The following is a 20,228-nucleotide window of genomic DNA, read 5'->3' on the forward strand; positions in this document are numbered from 1 at the left end:
AAGAGGTAGAAAAAAAGAGAAGCTAATGAAGAAATGACTGTTTATATCTGCCATAACGTAAGTGATAACAGGAACTAACTTGTTTCGCGGATGTTCCATAGCATTAAACATAACTATAAATTGATAAAAAGTATGACATCATTTTTTTTTGGATCCATTCAGCACTGTATCACACTTTTAAATTGCTTTGGGTATAACCATCTGGGAAGTGGATGCATGTAAATGAAACATTATCACTTGTCTTAGGAAAGTGTGCGGTTGTGAAATTTGTTATAGATTGTGTGATGGTGAAACATAAGTGTATTACTGAGGGAGTCACTGCAAAACCTTAATAATACTGAGATGACAGAGAATAGACATTATTCATACTGTATGCATATGTTAAAGTCGTGTGATATTCAGGATATTTGTGGTATATTTGTGGTCGATATGCTAGTAAAGAACATCTGAGGTGGATCTTACCTGCTTTCGAGTGTGCACCAGCCGCAGTAAGCATCGCTGGCACTGAGACAGTCACTGCACGACGTGTACTGGCCGCATCCGGACACTCGCACCCTCAAGAGCTACACACAAACGCCAAGTTAACACTCACAATGTCTGAAAATATATTTCAGCATTATTGGTTAAATAAGCATGGGACCAAGATATATTCTTTAAAATGAGGAAAATCTATGTAAGGTACGTTATCTGAAAGTTAGCAACTTGGCACAATCACGTTGTGTCATCCTTAAAAAGCTTGTTTCCTGATATATATAGTATATAAGTCAATGTATGTGTCACTATGATATACATGTCATTTTTCTTTATAAATGTTTTAAAGTCAAATAATAAAAGCACATTGTATTTTTAAAATCAAATTTCCTCAAAATATTTTTCTCCTCAAAATCATTTTCTTCCTCAAAATATTTTTTCTCTCAATATAAATAGTTTTTCCTCTCAATGTAATTTTTTAATCTAAAAATCAGTTTTTACTCAAAATATTTTTTTCTTCCTCAAAATGAGTTTTTCTCCTCTAAATTATTTTTTCTTCAAAATCTGTTTTTTAAGTCAAAATCAGCTTTTTTCCTCAAAATCATTTTTTTTACTCAAAACCAGCTTTTTTTTTTTTTTTACTCAAAATCAGTTTTTTTCTCTTCAGAGTCAATCTTTCCCCAAAATCATTCTTCCCTCCAATCATTCTTTCTCCTCAAAATCTGAAATTCTTCCTTCTTTTTTCCCTAATCCAGTTTTTGTCCCGAATCCTTATCAGATTCATCCTCAAGCTTTATCTTAAGTTTTTTTGTCTTCAAAATAATTTTTTTCTTCCTCAAAATCACTTTTTCCTCAAAAATCTCTTTTTCCTCCAAAATTATTTTTTTCAGAATCAATTTTCCCTCAAAATCAGTTTTCCCCATAATTCTATTCCCTCAAAATCATTTTTTCTCCTCAAAAACAGATTTTTCTTCTTCTTTTTCTCTATCCAGTTTTCCCCCAATCTTTATCAGTTTTCCTCAAAATCAGTTTTCCCTCTAAATCATTTTTTTTACCTCAAAATCAACTTTTCCCCCAAATCCGTCATTTCCCCCCAAAAACAGCTCTCCCTCAAAAAAACTTTATAACCTTTTTTTTTTTTCCTCAAAATCAATTTTCGTTCCTCAAAATATTTTACATCTCATCAAAATCAGCTTTTTTTCTCCTACATTACTCACAATTATAAGTACATTACATTGATAATTGATGTTATATTGATAATTGCTGGTTTAGGCTAGATTTTATGCTGGAAAATGACCAAAAAAACATTATTTATGACAGCATGTGGTGTTCTCTTGGTTAAACAGAAAAGAAGTGGTTTTCCAATAAACTGTAAAAGTCTGTCTCTTTTTAATTCTAATATCATCCAAAGACTAGATTCTTGGTTTTCTTAAGCATGCAAATTTACACATACTGTATTTAATTAGACAAAGGCTGATTTGCATAAATACAAATTTGCATAACATGCAAATGTTTCGAAAAAGTCCCATATATAAATACTTGTAAAAATATTATCACTCAACTGGTAATGATTGATTGTGACATCTATTAAACCTCTGCTTTAAAATCCTATTAATATCTCAAAGTTTCCCAGTTAATAATCCCTCTTTATTGGAACATTAGTTAAATATTCTTTTTCGTTTTGTCGGTGCCATTAATAATAATAAAATGTAAGAAAGTCCAGGTGTTCATAAACCTTTGACTGGCAGTGTATTGATAAATTAGTACTAATATTACTGTTAGCCATAGGGCCTACAGCAAGTGCCCTTAAATACACGGACACACACTACTTAAATACACAAAGACACGTACACACCCCCTACACACACAACATATGCTCAGGCAGCGTGTCAGGTCATATCTCAGGTTTGTATACCTGCAGTTCTCATGTGCCTCGGGCTCACACATTGATCTTTCACGCGACTAGGCATTCACATTCAATTTCACACCTCACAATAAACTCTGCGCTCAGATATGACATGCCGAACAACCTCTCCTCTTACGTTCCACATCACACAAAGCCACTATAAAAAGAAATGTGTTTGAACATGGGAGAAAGGGGGAGACAGTACAAATACACGGCCAACTGGATCAGTGATTCTTCAGCAGCCCTTATAATACCTCGAAAAAGAAAATAAAGTTATGCCCTGATTTGTCTTTTCAAAATCTGAGGAAGGTAGTCTAATTGATAATGTAATCATATTTCGAGACATAATTGATGAGAATAATTTAATCAGCAGAGGTTATTGATAAACGTAATCTGATATTTTCTGTGTAATGTGCATGTGCATTTCCTCTATCTCTCTCTCTATCTCTCTCTCTCTTTCTCTATCTATCTCTCTCTGTCTGTCTTGCTCACTCTGTGTCACTCTCTCCATCTCTCTTTCTGTCTGTCCCTCACTCTGTCTCTATCTCTTTTTCTGTCTCTTATTCTCTGTTTTTTGTCTGTCTCTCTGTCTGTTATCTCTATCTGCTTTTTTAATCAGTTTGTGTCTTTATCTCTCTGTCTCTCTCGCTCTCACTCACTCTCATGTTTCTCTCTCTGTCGTCTCTCTGTCTGTTTTTTAAACTGTTTGTGTGTGTCTCTCTCTGTGTCTCTTTCTCTCTCTCTCTCTCTGTCTCTCTCACACACTCTCATGTTTCTCTCTCTGTCTCTGTCTTTTTTCTGTCTCTCTCTCTCTCTCTCTCTTTCTCATCTCTCTGTCTGTTTTTTTAAACTGCTTGTGTCTCTCTCTCTGTCTCTCTCACTCTCATGTTTTTTCTCTCTGTCTCTGTCTTTTAGTATGTCTATCAGTCTGTCTCTCTCTATCACGCCCTGACTCCTTCTCTGTCTCTCTCACTTTCTGTCTCTCTCTGTCCCCTCTCAGTCTTCGTGTTTCTCTCTGTCTTCCTGTCTGTCTGTCTCTTTCTCTCTTTGTCTCTGTCTCTTTCTAGGACATTGATTGCTGTGTTGTAAAATCTATATATGAGAGTTTTAATTAATTATATTAATTAAGTAATTTTAATTATATAAAACAAATAGCTTATATTTGTCTCTACATGAGAGTTATGCATAAAATAATGAACAAACACACAGTACTTAACAAATGATAAGTACTTTCTAGCACCATGTATTTTCAAATTCTACTTTAAGGTCTAGTTGTAATGGTAGATAATGAGAATAGTGTGTAATATATAGGACTTTATAACAACACATTGTTTAGGAAGAAAGAGCTTTATATAGATTTTGGTTGATCTAATATGGGTTAAAGCTGCTGATGTAAATCTTCATACTTACATGGTGGCTCGTCATGAGGTACAAGTAGTTCCTGTCATTCGGGTCAAAGGTCATAACGTGATGCACCGGTTCTCCAGCGGGAAGTCGCAGCGACCACTGATTGGCCACTGAAAGGTTGCGCAGTAGGGACAGCTGTTTAGAAGAAAGAACATCAAAAATTAGCACCTTCATTAATGAACGCTTCACTGCTAATAAATTAGAATATTTAGTAACATTTTCTAATGCTAATGGCTTATAACCATATTTATAATTGCTCACAGTCTAGTGCAAAAAATAAATTGAGAATCACTTTTAAAGCCATGGGAGAAAATTAAATCTGTGATTGAAGTATGAATAAGTGATGACTTTAACACTCTTAACAAATTTTCTCCATTTTTTTTTTTTATATAAATTGGGCAGTCCTAATCTTGAGTAAATCTTGCATCAGTTTTCTATTCACTAGCAACAAGACTGATATAGCTTGTCCTTTCCCACACAGCTTTTTATCAAAACTCAGTTCAATCACGCTTGAATAGTCTTTCTTGTCTTTCTGAGTTTGAGCCAAGCTACTCAGGCAACTGCGCTAATTATAGAAATCAGTCGATTTGTACATGCAGAGAGGAATAATTCTAATTCTTTCCACTTCGTGTTTTAGTAAGTGCATGATGTTAACGTGAGCACACGGTTACCTATGAAAATGAAACAAAGAACATCATATACTGAAAAAAAAACAACAATAGCAGCCAGGCGGAAGTCAGAATCACACTCTTCCTCAACACGCGGTTGGGGCCGACTCAGGTAGGAGGTGTGGAGCAAAATTGAAAGGCAGAATTGAAGATTAGAATTCATTCAGACTATAATACAGGTCCAATTTATATACTTAATTTTTCATATGGAGTCTTCCTGCTACTGTATGAATCTATTTATGTACTCTGAGGTGAGTGTGTGATGATTTATGCTGAACTGGTAGCTGTAAGTTCCCCTTATCTTTTTTACATTAGCCTCATTGTTTCTGAACTGAACATGGCTTGGCTGACTGGCTGCATTTGGAGGGAACATAGTATCTGTTTTTTTTGCCGAACTGATATTTTAAAAAAAGACAATTACAAACAATTACAGGGAAGTGATTATCAGGTCATTACCAACAGCACTGTACTCCAAATGGCATCATAATGAATAGTTACACTTAGGTTACTGCATGTTTATAGAGTAAGTCATTAAGAAATCAATCATGGTATTTTAATAGTCACGCAAAGGGCAGTATTAGAGATTGTAAAAATTCGTACCAAATCACAGTCATAAAGATTTATGAATAACGTCAAAAACTTTGCACACTCACTCTACAGCTTTTTACATGGTCATTATAATAAATGCTGTAATTCTGTGAAATGACGATTAGTAGAATATATGGAGGGGTTTTTGGCACATTTGAAAAGGTGGCTATTAAGATCCGACAATCCAAACGGCACTAACATGTAAAATGGCTCAGTAGAGTAAAGGTGTTAATTGTTGTTCTGGGACTGAAGCGATGTGAAGCTAACTGTTGATTACCTACTCAAATGCAAATTGATGTGAATGTGAAATGGATCCAGAATCTGTGAAAACTACTGAATTAACTCACAGTGGTTGAGTGGAATGATGATATTTTTTTTCCATTTCTATCATTCATAGCTACACACACACAGACATACACACACACATACACACACACAAACAAATCTCTTCTACAAAGACAATTTGGGTTACTGTTCACTAGGGCTCTTTATATATATATATATATATATATATATATATATATATATATATATATACATATATATATATACTCACACATACATAGAGAGAGAGAGAGAGAGAAGGAGGGAGGGAGAGTACAAAGATATGTGTGTGTGTGTACTCGCTCTCTCTCTCTATATATATATATAATAACATATATATATATGTTATTTTTATATATATGTTGTTTTTTGAGAACATAAATCATTTTGAAAAATATTTTTGAAACGTAAGTCATTTTCAAAATAATAGAATTATTATACAGATTTTATACCACAGTGCTGTTGAATGCTTGATTCTGATTGGTCAGAAAGTGTTAATCAATTTCCTATATCAGTATATCAGCTGTACTTCAAATGACATTATCTTTTCTATACTGACAATTCATTCATGGACTAAAAAAACATTATTTAACAAAGTAAAACATATAATCATTAATATGGTGAAGTTTTCTGTATTGTTTATTTAACATTTATGGAAGGAGTCTTCAGTGTCAGAAAGTTTTGGACCATGAAAAAGTCTTCAGAACAGAGGAGTTTGCGCTTCTTAGTTTCTTGATAACATGACAAGATGTATTTTTTTTGTTCTACTTCAAGAGAGAGAAAAAGAGAGACTGGTGAGGGAATGACTGTTTATCACTGCTGCATTGTAAGTGATGTTTCTTAATAAATTGAAAACTGTAGTTGGCAAATTGATGTGGTATAAGAGGAATAAAACACTTCAGGACATGCTGTTATAGAAAAATACACAACTTTGGGGTGGTAACAATAACTCTGCTTCATGTCAGGCCACATCAGACTAAAACATTGTTGATTATTTACCCACAACAGCATACCCCCCAGCATGATCATCAGTACAGATTGCATACTTTTTTTCCTGGCTGGCAGAAGACTGTATCAAACAAACAGACAGATATGAAAAAAGGGCAAAAATAAGCCAGCGTGCTAAAGGATAAACCACGATGCTTCCTGACTCAATGCTAAGCACGCAATCAGACTTATACTGCTTGCACAGCACCAGCTCACTGAAGCGCCCTAATCTACAGTATAGAACTGCAGTAAATGCTGGACATCAAATCCAGGCCCACACTCATGTGAAGAACACACTTGAGCCCTAGATTGAGATTTTCATCATGCTGACGAAGATCAGTTCTGCCTTTTCAAATGAGCATGGAGCAAGTTATAGTGCTTAAAGAGAATGGACCGAGCTGTGTGTAAGATATATGTCTTTACTCTGGATCTGGTCCAGTTTCACTGGGAAGTGGAGCAAAGTGAATGTTACACTATATTAGGGGTAACACATGGTTAGAAAATGCCTACAGTATGTACTACAAGCTGGAAGATGCTGGAAGAATGTAACTTTTCTTACAATGTATGATTAAAAAAAAGCTTTAAGACTCTCTATGGTTTTTTTGTCCATCCAATCTTTAAAAATAAAAACTGCTTTTAGCCCCCTAACATAAGTCTATTGGAAAATACAGTTCCTAAACTTTGTATCAAGTATGCATCAGTTATCCGATTAAATATATGGTGTATTAAATATAACATGAAAGGATATTTAAGTATTTAACACTGTTCTATTATGCATATAGTAGGTTGTTGGTTCTACATCAGCTTTATGTTATACTCCATGTACCCAACTTATATAGTGAATAGGAAACTCTTTGGCATTTGGTCTAACTGTGTGTTCGGGTCTTAAATTTTCATGTGGATGTTGGTTAGTGTAAGAAATATCTAGCTAAATATCAACAACAAGAAACTGGTACAATGGGTACACACACAAAAACAAATTCTCCAACTTTAAAATTTATGGAAAAAATGATGATTTGCTTATGGAAGCAATGCTAAACATATAATTGTGACTATTGCTGCTTTCCACATATCTATTTCACAATTTCCCCTTAAAATCTCTTGGAAAGACACAAATGACTAAGACTAAGCCTAAGGCATGTGGTTTACAATCCCTTACCACTTCACCATTGTAACACACAAAAAGCTGCATGGGAAAAAAACAGAGTGAAAACATAACCACAGAGTATAAAACACAGTGTGAAAACTGTTGGAGTTTAGTCAAACATGTGTGCTGAAAAACAAAAGCCATGATAGAATTACAGACAAACTCAAGGAGGAACATGGACGTCTCCTCGCTGTAGACATGTTTCACCAAAACATGCTTCATCCAAGACCAAATTAGAAACTTGACAAGAATCCTTGCATGGTAGCCACGACGGCGAGCTTTTAATCTGACCAAAGGTTTACATTTCCGCTGATTCATTTGGCCGAGAGTTTTAGTCCAAATGAAATACAAATGAGGCACAAACGAATCTAAACGGCTAGCTCCGTGTTTGAGGGTTGGGGTTAACAGCAGCTTTCTGGAAGGCCTTACTACTTTCCAGTCAATAATACAGAATCCTAACCACGGAGCCACAACTGCTCTTTACTGAACAATCATGTGCTCCTGCTCATTACAAACCATTCACATGCATTCACAGTATGATCAAGTTTACATGGACTGCGGTCCACTGCAGTCATAGCTCTATCCATGTGGTTCAAACAAATACATTATAACATAATGTTTCTGATTCCTGATTCTGATCTCTGATTCCTTTTCTTGGCTGACAGGAACAGACCCGATGTGCTATTCTGCTGCTGTAGCCCATCCCCCTCAAGGTTCAATGTGCTGTGCACTCTGAGATGCTTTTCTGCTCACCATGGTTATAAAGAGTGTTTATTTGAGTTACCTTATAGCCCTCCTGTCAGCTCAAACCACTCTGGCTATTCTCCTCTGACCTCACACATCAACAGGGCTTTTCCAGTCACAGAACTGCTGCTCAATGGATGTTTTTTTCTTTTTTTTCACACCATTCTGTGTAAACGTGAAAATCCCAGCAGGTCAGCAGTTTCTCAAATACTCAAACCAGCCAATCTGGCACCAAGAACCATGTCACTGTCACATTTCCCCCATTCTGTTTTATGCAAACATTAACTGAAGCTCTTGACTTATACAGTCTGTATAGGTTTACTGTATACAGTCTACTGCTGCCACATGATTGGCCGATTGGATAACTGTATGAATGAGCAAGTGTACAGGTATTTCTAATAAAGTGAATACACGTATTAATTATGTGTGTGTGATCTCAAGACTACCATTCCATCAGTAAACCCTTAACCATCATCTGCTTAGCTGGGAGATTTCATGATTGCGGTGCCATTTGTGTCCTACTATTATTAGGATATTAGATTCACAAATATGTATGTAAAGTAAACGTAAAGACCTTTTATACATAGGTAATGTATCCTTCCCAATAATTTATGAGCATGTTTCAGATATATGATTTAAAACATTAATAAAACAGTGCTTAGAAAACATTTCTGCCTGCCACTAAAACTACATTTCACCTTGAACTATAATAAGTCAAATAATTCAAAATATTATTTTTGCATTAACATGGGAATCCAATGTGTGAACATGCTTTTCCATGAATCATCCATCATAGGTTCTTTTAGTTCCCACAACATTTACTCACTCAAGGAAGCTGCAACATCCAAATGATAACGGGAAGAAGAAAAGCAAATTCCTTTCCTCATTCCTTTTTCTTGAGGATACAACCCTGTTACCCAAATTACAGACCAAAAGAAATTGTAACTTAAGAAAGTAATTGAAGTAACATTAAGAAAATCATTAGATTGCCTCCATGTCTCCATGCCCTTAGCTTGGATGCTAGTAGCCATATTTTGTTTTGCTAATTAATTTCAAGCATCTTACTCATTTAGGTTTTTGAACGTTTTGAACGATTAAATCCAGGTTTTCTTACAATCTGTGTTGAAAAATAATTCTTAATAAAAGTTTTGTTTAAGAGGTAGGGCTAAATGGCACCCCATGGGAGAACTCAGCTATGTTCTTGGATTTGTATTCTGTCTCAGTTGTAAGTCACTTTGGATAAATACGTCTACTAAACGAATAGATGTAAATGTGAACGTAAATGTAAATGTAAATGTAAATTTTGTCTGTTAAAGGGGCAAGCCCACACACAGACACGCCTGTCCAAATGCAACAGCACAGAAAGCACAATGAGTCATGACACTGGAAATCCATGTAGTCACAAAACACACAAATAATACAAAAAACACACACTCACACACACTCGAACACCTGCTCTGCTACAGGGTCAGGGTGTCTAGCTTCCAGCACATCAAAAGAACTCTTTCTTTCATACTCACTCAGCTGCAACAGGCCGGGCGCATGTGCACGTGTGTGTGTGTCTGTGTGTGTCTGTGTGTGTGTCCGTTTGTGTGTGTGATTCAAATCAAAGGGTCTATTTTGGTTTAGATGGTCCTTGCTGAGAGACAGAGGGAAGTGGGAAACAGACAAACACAGGAACAGGACAAAGGTAAAGGCTGACTGGAAAACCACTGATGTACATAAAAAGGGACGAGTATGGGACGTTCAATACATGTGCTGCCTGAAAGACATGGATGGTTGGTAGGATTAAGAGGCAGAATCCATGTATGGGAGGGTGGATGGATAGCTGGATGGATGGATAGGTGGATAGATAGGTGTACAGATAGATGGATTGAACTGTAAGAGTCAGACAGAATCCATATATGAAAGGTTAGATGGATGGATGGATGGATGGAATCAATGGATCTATGAGTAAGAGACAGTATCCATAGATGAAAGGATGGATGGATGGGTGGATTGTTGGAACTGTAAGAACTGGAACTGTAAGAGTATGAGACAGAGATGGAAGGGAAGATGGATGGTTGGTTGGTTGGATGGATGGATGGATGGATGGAAGAAAATCTAAGAGTAAGAGACAGTATCCATAGATGAAATAGTGGATGGATGGAAGTGTTAGAGTAACAGACAGAATCCATAGATGGATGGACAGATAGATGCATGGATAGATGGATGAATGGATGGATGGAGGGCACTGTAAATGTAAGTAATGCAGAGATGGAAGGGTAGATGGATGGATGGATGGAGAAGTAAGAGTAAAAGACTGAATTCATAGTTAATCTATAGATAATGCAGAAAATGCTACTGTATGCATGGATGGAGAGATGGGCACACTGCAAAAAACGACATCTTAGAAAGTGAAAATATCTTGAATATAATCAGATTTATGTAGTATTTCCTTTTTAAGGTTACCATAAACCAAATATAAGAATATTAAACCTATTTCTAGACTTTTTTTTTTTTTTTTTACTAATTTCAAGCTTCAAATAGTCTTGTTTTATTGGCATATTGTAAGCATTTATTTCTTGAAAGAAGCATAATTATCTGCCAATAGAATAAAAAATGTAAAGCTTTAAATGAGTACAAATGTTGCAAGATAGGTTTAATAATCTTATATTTGGTCTACTGAAATCTTATAATATCAAATACTAGATAAATTTGCCTATATTCAAGACATTTCACTTGGTAAGATATCAGTTTTTGCAGTGTGGATGACAGTATGGATGGATGGATGGATAGATGGATAGATAGATGAAATACTAAGAAGTGATTTGTACTTCAGCGTCTGCGTATCTGCAAACATGTACGGCCATCATTCATGTACATTCATGCTGGTGTCTGCCAGAATGGACAGAAAAAGAGAAACAAATCTCGAGTAAACAAAAATGTAATGGAAATGTGAGACAAAGGAGGAAAGGAATAAAGTCCTGGACTTGTCACAACATTATACTGGAATCTGACTCACGTTACCTTTATTCAACCCACCTTTGGATCTTTGCCCAATGTTTTGCATAAAAAACACCCACTTCCCTATATTTAAACGTATTAAAGATGAGTTATAAATGCTTATAATGTCGCGCGTCTTCTGTTAACAGATGCTCAAACTGCTAGTGCTGCTTCTGCATTAGTATTCTTTCTTGTTACAATCCCAAGCTTTCCAAATGCTACCGGTTTGCTTTAGGCACAACATCAGTTTCCCCAGATTTTTGAGGTGTCAACGTCAGCTACTCTGCCAGTCGACTTGAGCTGTTCTAACTCATAATGGATGGAGAAGAATAAATGGACAGATGGATTCGAAAACAAGTTGAAAGGGAAAAAGATTACGTGTGTATTATAGAAAAAACTATCCAAAAAAAGAAAAGCTTACAAAATGTTTGAAGTCTATAGTCTTGTATATGACAGCTTTACTAATTAGGCGACGGGAGAGAGGTGGAAAGAGAGCGGGGAAGTCGAGTGTGTATGTGTATGTGTGTGTGTGTGTGTTATTGTATTAGCAGGTTTTAAGAGTGGTGTGTGAGCAGAGGTTGAGCTGTAACTCAATCTGACTGCACTAACACATCTCCAAGTCACCCTTCCAAATCACATTATAAACGTCACTAAAACCATTTGCGCAGCCACAGAACTAGCCACAAGGCTGCACAGATACAAACACACACACACACACACACACACACGCACATGCACATATATTCATTCATCCAAAAATCTACCAGATGTGCATCCTGGTCACGTCCTACTAACTACAAACTACACTTCTCTTTTGCAAACACACACACACACACACACCCTAACTCCAGACTCAGCACAGAATCCAAGCACGCAATTACTGCCAGCCCGCATCCTGGCATAGAAGCAAAAAGCCAGTTTTTTTTTTTTGGGACTCCTAAAACAGGGCGCCCTGCAGCCAAACGGGTCTTGTCTCGTAAGACGCATATAAGCCCTGTGCGAAACAATAGCCTCTTCCAGTTTAACAAAATTTTTCCGACGCCGTGGAGCGACCTGCTGCATTTCTTTCCTGACTTTGAAGCTCGCACTAAGAGGTGACTCCGTACGGGAATGAGACACGGTGCTGGAATTCCGCCTAATTAAGGAATATTTTTCTCCCTTCTCTGAAAGCAGGGTGCCTGCAGATGCTTTCAAGACCAGAGTGTTCTGCTGGCAAGAGCCTGAGATGGGGACATAAAGGTGTGTGTGTGTGTATGTGTGTGTGTGAGTGAGAGAGAGAGAGAGAGAGAGAGAGAGAGAGACAGGAGGAGATGGGGGTCAAAGAGATATAGTGAGAACCCTTTAAAATCTGATAAGCACTGACTGGCTCTTGAAGAAGCTCAGATAGCATTAGATACAAAACAAAGCTTTCACAGATCTCCAGAAATCCTTAAACCCCGTCTATATACACATACCACCTCGGCTGAGTTGCTTTCTAAAACTAACACACACACACACACACACACACACACACACACACACACAAACAAATGTAACTCCTCAGCAACTATCAAACACTTTAATCTGTTCAGGATGGAAAAGCCTGGTAACTGCACTTAATGCCCTTATGAAAACTCTTTTTTTTTTCTCCTCCCAATTTTTTCTGCCTATTTGGTCACCTGCCAATTGTAACCCACCAGCCAGCTCTCTCATCATACAACAACTAACAACGGGGACACGTCAAGACAGCCAACCACTCCTTTTCAATCTTCTGCTTGTGCAGCATCGCAGGGAAGTGAAACATACTCAGAGGAAATAGCTGTCTGCCCTCTTCCGCATACCTGAGCTCACATGAGCGCTTATGATTGGCTAGAGAGTGTATGCCATCAATCCCACCCAGAAAGCAGGCAAAGTTTGCTCCCTCGGCTCCCCTCCATCAGAAAAGGAATTTGCATGAAGGAATTTGTGTGGCTATTAAATAAACAGTGTTCTTTTAGATGATGGTAAGATATTTTGAGTGGTTTAAGTTGTATTAAAAATGACATTGCTTTAGAATTCAAAGACATATCCATGGCTTCATGATACGTTCAATGCTTTTGAATGAAATATGCTATCTCACCTTGCGTAGCCGGCCATTGCTGGTGCCCAGGAAGACCACCGTGTAGTTGTGAATGTTGTCCACGGCGACCGAGCTGATCCCGGACGCCTCGTACAACGGCTCGGCTCTGATCGGCTTCCTCAGGGCCAGCGGATGCTGCAGGTGGGCCGCGCCGCAATTCAGCTGCTCCTGTTGAAGCTGAGACAGAGAGCAAATAAACACTCGTCAGTTCACTGTAAACACATATCACTCGGATCAGCTGCAAGGTTGATTGCTCTACCGTTATAATCAGTCCAAGTGTAAAGCTAGAATAACCTTTCCGTTCATCTATTTAGATAGCGCATAATTTAGACTAGCCTTGGATCACGGATGAAGTGACACAGTAGAAGTGGTGTGCTAAGAGGAGCACTTATTTCGACTCGCATGAGCAGAGTGCTTGAGAGGGTGCTGGAAATTTACAGCTGGTTGAAGTGTGTAAAACATGGACTAGAGAGAACGGGGGCTTGGGGAGGTGGGTGGGTGGGTGGCTGTTTCCCACGATTCTTAAGAAACAACTTGCTCCCCTATTTGAAGGATATGCTATATGCACAGAAAAGGGAAATCAAATTCTTCTGGTCACACTTGACTTGAACACTACAAAAGCCGATGCTGGTTCCATGATATGGCTGTTCATGAGTTGTATCCGTTCACACACTGCTGAGACATGAAAGGACAGTGCAGAGGTGTTTATTTTATTTATGGGAAAACAGGCTATGTTTTATACATAATTCCTTGTAACTGATGATAACTGATAATGATAATGTGTATCAGCCCAATGACAGGTCCTAAGGTTCTTCGCTCTTTTTTCTTCCTCATCCCCCCATATGTTTGTGTATGTATGTGTGTGTGTGTGTGTGTGTGTGTGTGTGTGTCACCAATCGAGTCCCACACCGGCCGTCTCTGAGGTGAGCACAGTCTGGAAAAGTGAGTAATGAAATGTCACAGAGCTTGTGTCATTTGGTGGGGAACCCGAGGGAAAAATGCCTCTTTAATGGTTTAGATAACGAAGCGTGAGCCTAAATAACAGAAAAAGAGTCTTGCCAGACACATGACAGGGCACCATGTGTTTCTGGCTCAAACCGTAAGAAAATATGGTATCATGCAGAGCCCATCTGTTCATCAGTTTTCAAAGGAATAGTTCAGTCAAAAATGTTAGTGTTGCTAACCATGGATGAAAGCTATTGGCTGCCAGGATCATCATGTTAATTCCAGCCTTAAGTTAAGGCAGAAAGCAGAGCCTGTCAATTTTGTCAAAAGTATTAAAAATTACTTTACTGCTATCTGTCTAACACGCTTCTATCTACTTATGTAGCTACTACTTCTTTGTCTGTACATCTGGTAAACTATCAGACTGTGAGATAACGTGTTCTCCATGTCAGATTATATGAGAAAGATCCTCTGACGATAGATCTGCGATTAAAGAAAAAACTGCGTTCTGTTTACATCGTTAATTTGGGCTCGTGCAGTAAACAGCACTACAAACATCCTTAAAAGTGAGCTTGAGGTAATAAGGGTATTTATTATTTGCTGACCATTAGCATGGTTTTTTTACATTTTGTCATAGTCACTGCCGTATTTGTAGCAATCCCGGGGGTTCTGTGTCATCGTATACTGTGCTGCTATTGGTGGCTTTTAGTCACGCATCGTAGCATACTATGAGATTTTAATGAAAAAAATCGTACACTGCCAGAACTTTGTCTTTGGTCGCCAAGCTGGCCGTCACTGAGCTCTTCACATTACATATTCTAAGGTCGCCGATCTTAACTCACAACCAAAACACTGTTTTTTCGATTCTTGTCTCTGATATCCAGATTGTTTTGGATGGATTCATGTGCTGTTCCTTTAAACCACCTTGAAGTCTAAATGTATGGTTTACTTTATTACTTCTGATTTCTTTTTTTTTTTTTGAACAATTACATATGTATAAGAATTCGCATAAGAAAAGTCGATATAAAAGGTTTTGAATAGTAAGTTAGGGTGAAGTTTATGTTACTAGGCTTCTTTAAACATCATTATAGATCAAGTTGTCACCGCATGAACACATACACCTGGGGTGTGCAACATCCAAAACAGTTTTTAACAACATTGAACAAGTGATTTGGTTGGATTTCATATGGATGAAGTTGTAAGCAAGGCAACAAAAGCATTAACCTTGTCCCCTGAAATGCCATGTCCAAGATGTGTCTGAGTTACTTTATTTAGCAGTTGTTTTTAAACTTGAATGTACATTTGATTACCGTATATAGAGGAACTGGAACTGGTATTATGAAACTCCAACCAGAAAAACCCATCTGTGAGGGATTTTTTTCCACACATCACAAACATCCTTAAGGATTTGTCAAAGGGGATTTTGGAGAGACCACAAAACTCCCAACTAGGCCAAACTGGCTTCTCTTCCTCCTACCAAAGTGAATCCCTTCGGCAGTTACCGTACTATTTACCTTAAACGAACGACGGATTATTTTCAGGGAAAGTTGATGTTTATAAAGCTGCAACTGACAGACCAATTCTTTGACTTGTTTACTAGAGGTTCACATATCAGAGCTTACGATTATGATTATGAATATTATTACAAAAACACAGCTATTGAAATAAGCTGTAACGGAAATTTTGTACTTAAGGAACCATTCACCACTGTATGTGTTCTTTCAATGATATAACAGTTCATTTAACATTAAAGGTGTTTGTCAAGAGTTAATTTTAAACTGTAAGTGTTAATTAAACAATAATACTCATTAACACAACTCACTAACAGCAAGTGTTCGGTCGACACACTATCACCCCCAAACTAAGAATCTCAACACCTAAAACAACTAGTAATATATTTAAAATAAATACCCAACATTACGTTGGAGGTTATTCCATTACATTTGCGGAATATTTTATTTTAAATACACTAGACTAGACGTTTCTTGTGCTGAACCTGGGGAATAATGTCATTGTCTAGTACACCCTACGCCACTTGATATTCAGCGACAGAATTCAGAATTCTTGACATATATACTTGAGTAAGATTAAAAATTATTCACTCGTAAAACTACTCTTAAATTTTTTAAAAGCAATCCCCATTTTACACAAAAGGGGCAAGAAACTGGGGTGGTCTTGTTTAAAACTGAACGTGTCCACTATTTGTAGTTATACATTTCATATATATATATATATATATATATATATATATATATATATATATATATATATATATATACACACACACACACACACACTGTAAAATGTGTTGGAGGAATGGGTTAACATGGAGAAAAAGAGCTCATATGTAGGTGTTTATTCACCACCATAAATGAGTTGACTGTAAGGGTTAATTCAAACTCTAGGTGATATTTCAACTCACTTGTTAGTGTTAATTCAACACATGGAATGTTGCTATGATACGATTTGATGATGTATTTCGGATTCTTTGTTTTGAAAAAAGGAACCTTTAGGTATGCGTGTCCAGTAAATGCAATGCAAGTAATTATTGCAGTAATTACCAATGGACAAACTGACGTATAAAATGTTTAAACACAGCAAGTGGTCAGTCAGCGCTGTACAAGTTAATCCAACACACTCCGAGTTAATCCAGCTTTGTAGCTGTTCATTCAGCACAGTGTGTGTGTGTGAATTAGAACCATAAGAGTCATTTTAATGTGCAAAAAAAATGACGTCAGCTCTGTAGGAGTTCACTCAACATGATAGGTGTTCATTAAACACTGCAGGAGTTCAGCGCTGAAAGTTATTTCAACTCTGCGTATGGTTGCTTAAGGGCACGGCTCTCGAAGTGGGGTCTGTGATGTATATCCGGGGGGTCCTTGACTGTAGTGCCTTTTTTTTTTATCTTTTCAAGGATATTGTGGTTATATTATGATTATTATTTAGTTATCACAATTGGAAGCCTAACACTTGTGTCCAAAATTCATGAACTAATGTTAAGTTTGTTAAATAATGTTAATTTTTATTTTGAATGCAGTTTGAATAAAACCAGGAAGTGCTGTGAATACATCAGGATTTAAAAAAAAAATCTCTAAAGGCTCAAATAGATTAATATGAATCAGCTACACAGTTGCACTATTGTTCATAAAACTAAAGTCTGTCCTGGGATGATAAGAGGGAGGTCCTTGGAAATGATTTCTGGAAATGGGTAAAAAGTTTGAGAGCCTCTGGTTTAAAATAGATGTAAGAGTGAATTTAATACTAATGGAGAATGTAGCTGTAGAATGAATCACTGTGCATGTTGTCATGTAAGCACCCTGGAATAGATTCCTGTCTTTATACATGTCTGCAAGCCAGAGCTTGGTGTTATGTTGTCACGGCTGCTTGGATGAGGTTTATCTATGAGGATGGAGGATGAATCTGTTGCCTCGACCCCGGTGCTGTTCCCATAACCCGCGCGCTCTGGCGCAACACGAGCGCGCGCACTGAGCGAGTTCAGGATGTGGGAGCCTCCTCCACTCCCAAACACTGGGAACAATTCACTTGGCGTAAAAACCACTCATTGCCTACTTGCCAAGATCAACATGTATTAGTGAATTTAGATTTAGGTGACGCGGTGGTTTGAACGAAAACATATGCCTGGACATGGAAGGGGGAAAAAATGCAACCCGTGAAAAACCTTAAAAAGTGCTTTGTAAGAGATTGGGTCTAATTTTAACCAGTTTATTTCTAGAGAATTTTTTTTTTACAATTTTGGAGACCAGATCCAGCACCTGACCTTTTATTTTTAAGCAACTTATTTATATTTATACTCCCTTAAATCATATTTACAACAACTGTCATAACTAGAACTCAGAACCCATATCCCTATAATAATCTTTATTATTATTATTATTATTATTATTATTAAATGCACTCACCACTATGTTGCCCTTGGCCTCACATTCTGCCCCCGAGCCCTGAATCACGCTGTCCAGCACCTGGACGTCTCCATTAGGTCCATTGGAACAGTTCCTGCGTCCCTGCCGGATAGTCTCCTCAATCTCCGCGACCCGGAACGCGCACAGCGCCGACTTCCGGTTCGACTTGGCGAACACACCGAACAGGTAAGGCTCGGCGGCAGGGTGACCCTGGACGTCGATGTCTGCGGGAAAAATCGACACGAGTCGGTTGTAGATGTTGCCGCTGGCTCCGCACTGGAGCCCCATCTGGATGTAAGACTCGGTGAGTTTGCGGCCCTCGGAGGCTTGGCGGCGCGGCGTGTCCGTGTCCAGGCAGATGCGCGCCAGGATGCTGTTGGGCTGGCTCTCCTTGAAGCCGCTGTTGGCGTCGTTGTTCATGGCGATGTACGAGTAGCTCTTTTGCGCGAAGACGCGCACGAAGCTGAGCTTGTGCTTGGGCTTGACCTCCTGCTTGATTTTGAACACGTTGTCCTCGGACGGGTTGATGTCGTAGGTGAAGAGGCGCGCCAGGTCCTTGGTGTTCAGCGAGCGGATCGCGATCTCGGGCGTGTTCTCGAAGCGCAGGTCCTCTTTGCTGTGGTTCTTGGGGAAGTATTCAGTGCCCAGGCCCGTGTAAGTGGCGGCCACGAGCAGGCGTGGGGTGCCGCCCTGGCTTCGGAACACGAGTCCCACGGTACTTGCGTTCGGGTGGTTCGCCACGATGTTGAGCATGCTGGGGAACACGGTGGCGTTGGGCTTCGGGAACTCCACGGCGATCTGAGACACGTTGTCCATCCTGCGCAGCTCGCAGAAGCCCTGGTACACCGAGCCGCACGCCACCAGCACGCCTTGCTCGCGGTCCAGCGCCAGCAGTTTGTTGTGGTTGTCCGTGAGGGACTTGGTGTGTTCGCACGGCGCCTGGGGAAGCTGCGGCGCATGGCACAGCACGTTATCCCGCACCGGTCCTGTGCTGTTTGACACCTCGGCTGCCAGCGTGCCATTGAGCTGATAGATCGCGTTCACTGCGGCCAGGTACACCCGGCGTGACACCGCGTCCACTACAAAGTTATTGGTCTCGCTCGGGGACGCGAACGTCTGCTGGACATGGAGCGCGCAGACGCAGCGCGATGCCAGCAAAACTGCGAGCAAGAGCGCACGAGGCGCGACCGAGAGGCTCTCCGTGGAAGGAGGCATTCTTCCTTCTGGCCGGCTTCTGCGGCTTCTGGACGGAGAGGAGCATTGAGTAAGGAGAAAAAGAAAAACGGCGCTTCAGGCTCTCTCGCTGCAACTATCCGGGAGGAAAAGCCGTTTCCTGCCGAGCGCCCAAACACGCAGTGACGCGATAAGGAGTCGCGCTTCCTTTAGAGAGAGAGAGAGAGAGAGAGAGGGAGAGGGAGAGAGGGAGAGGGGGGCGAGCGCAGCCGAGCTAATCCAGTATCCCCCTCCACACACACACACACACACACACGCGCACGCACCTAGATCTCTAGATCTGCTCATCTCACACCATTTCACCAAATCCATCGCATCTGAGATTCAGCCCAGGGATTCTCCCGACGAATGGATTCTCAGTGGAAGCAACTTTATCAGCTATTAAGAGTAATGATTTGTGAAAATTAACACGGCATACAAGACATCACGCGAACCAAAAACTTTTCTTTAAGCAGTAGGTCTACCTTGCAGTGTTAAAAACAAAATCACACACTTCTAATGAGCCTGAAACTTTTAGAAGTCTAATAAAAGTAATCAAATATCATGCACATTAGACAAAGATGTACCATCATTATTTACTGGAGCCAGGAGAGCCTTTTATTATTGAGGCTTTCACTTACAGCACTAGTTTAAATTTAGATTTCGAACATTTTTGTGTCCACACACACACACACACACACACACACACACACACACACATGCACACACACACACACACACAAAGGGTACTGTACCTTTCCCTGTCACCTTGTTACCTTGTTTCACCTGGAAATGTTAATATATTGTATCTTCACAAAAAAAAAAA

At 39.0% G+C, this 20,228-nt stretch overlaps 1 protein-coding gene across 1 annotated transcript in view; it reads right to left on the bottom strand.

Annotated features, from left to right (window-relative positions):
- The window catches only part of plxnd1 (plexin D1), a 95,260-nt gene extending 75,664 nt beyond the window's left edge, over positions 1-19,596 (bottom strand). Inside the window, exons 1-4 of the mRNA XM_026925304.3 lie at positions 18,191-19,596; positions 13,326-13,502; positions 3,788-3,919; positions 463-563 (exon numbers count right to left, since the gene is read on the bottom strand). Of these exons, the coding sequence (XP_026781105.3) occupies positions 463-563; positions 3,788-3,919; positions 13,326-13,502; positions 18,191-19,405 (1,625 nt within the window). The 5' untranslated portion in view covers positions 19,406-19,596. The remainder of the gene's footprint in view (positions 1-462; positions 564-3,787; positions 3,920-13,325; positions 13,503-18,190) is intronic.
- Positions 19,597-20,228: the final 632 nt, after the last annotated feature.

The sequence above is a fragment of the Pangasianodon hypophthalmus genome, chromosome 8, assembly GCF_027358585.1.
Source record: "Pangasianodon hypophthalmus isolate fPanHyp1 chromosome 8, fPanHyp1.pri, whole genome shotgun sequence".
In the NCBI taxonomy this organism is placed as follows: domain Eukaryota; kingdom Metazoa; phylum Chordata; class Actinopteri; order Siluriformes; family Pangasiidae; genus Pangasianodon; species Pangasianodon hypophthalmus.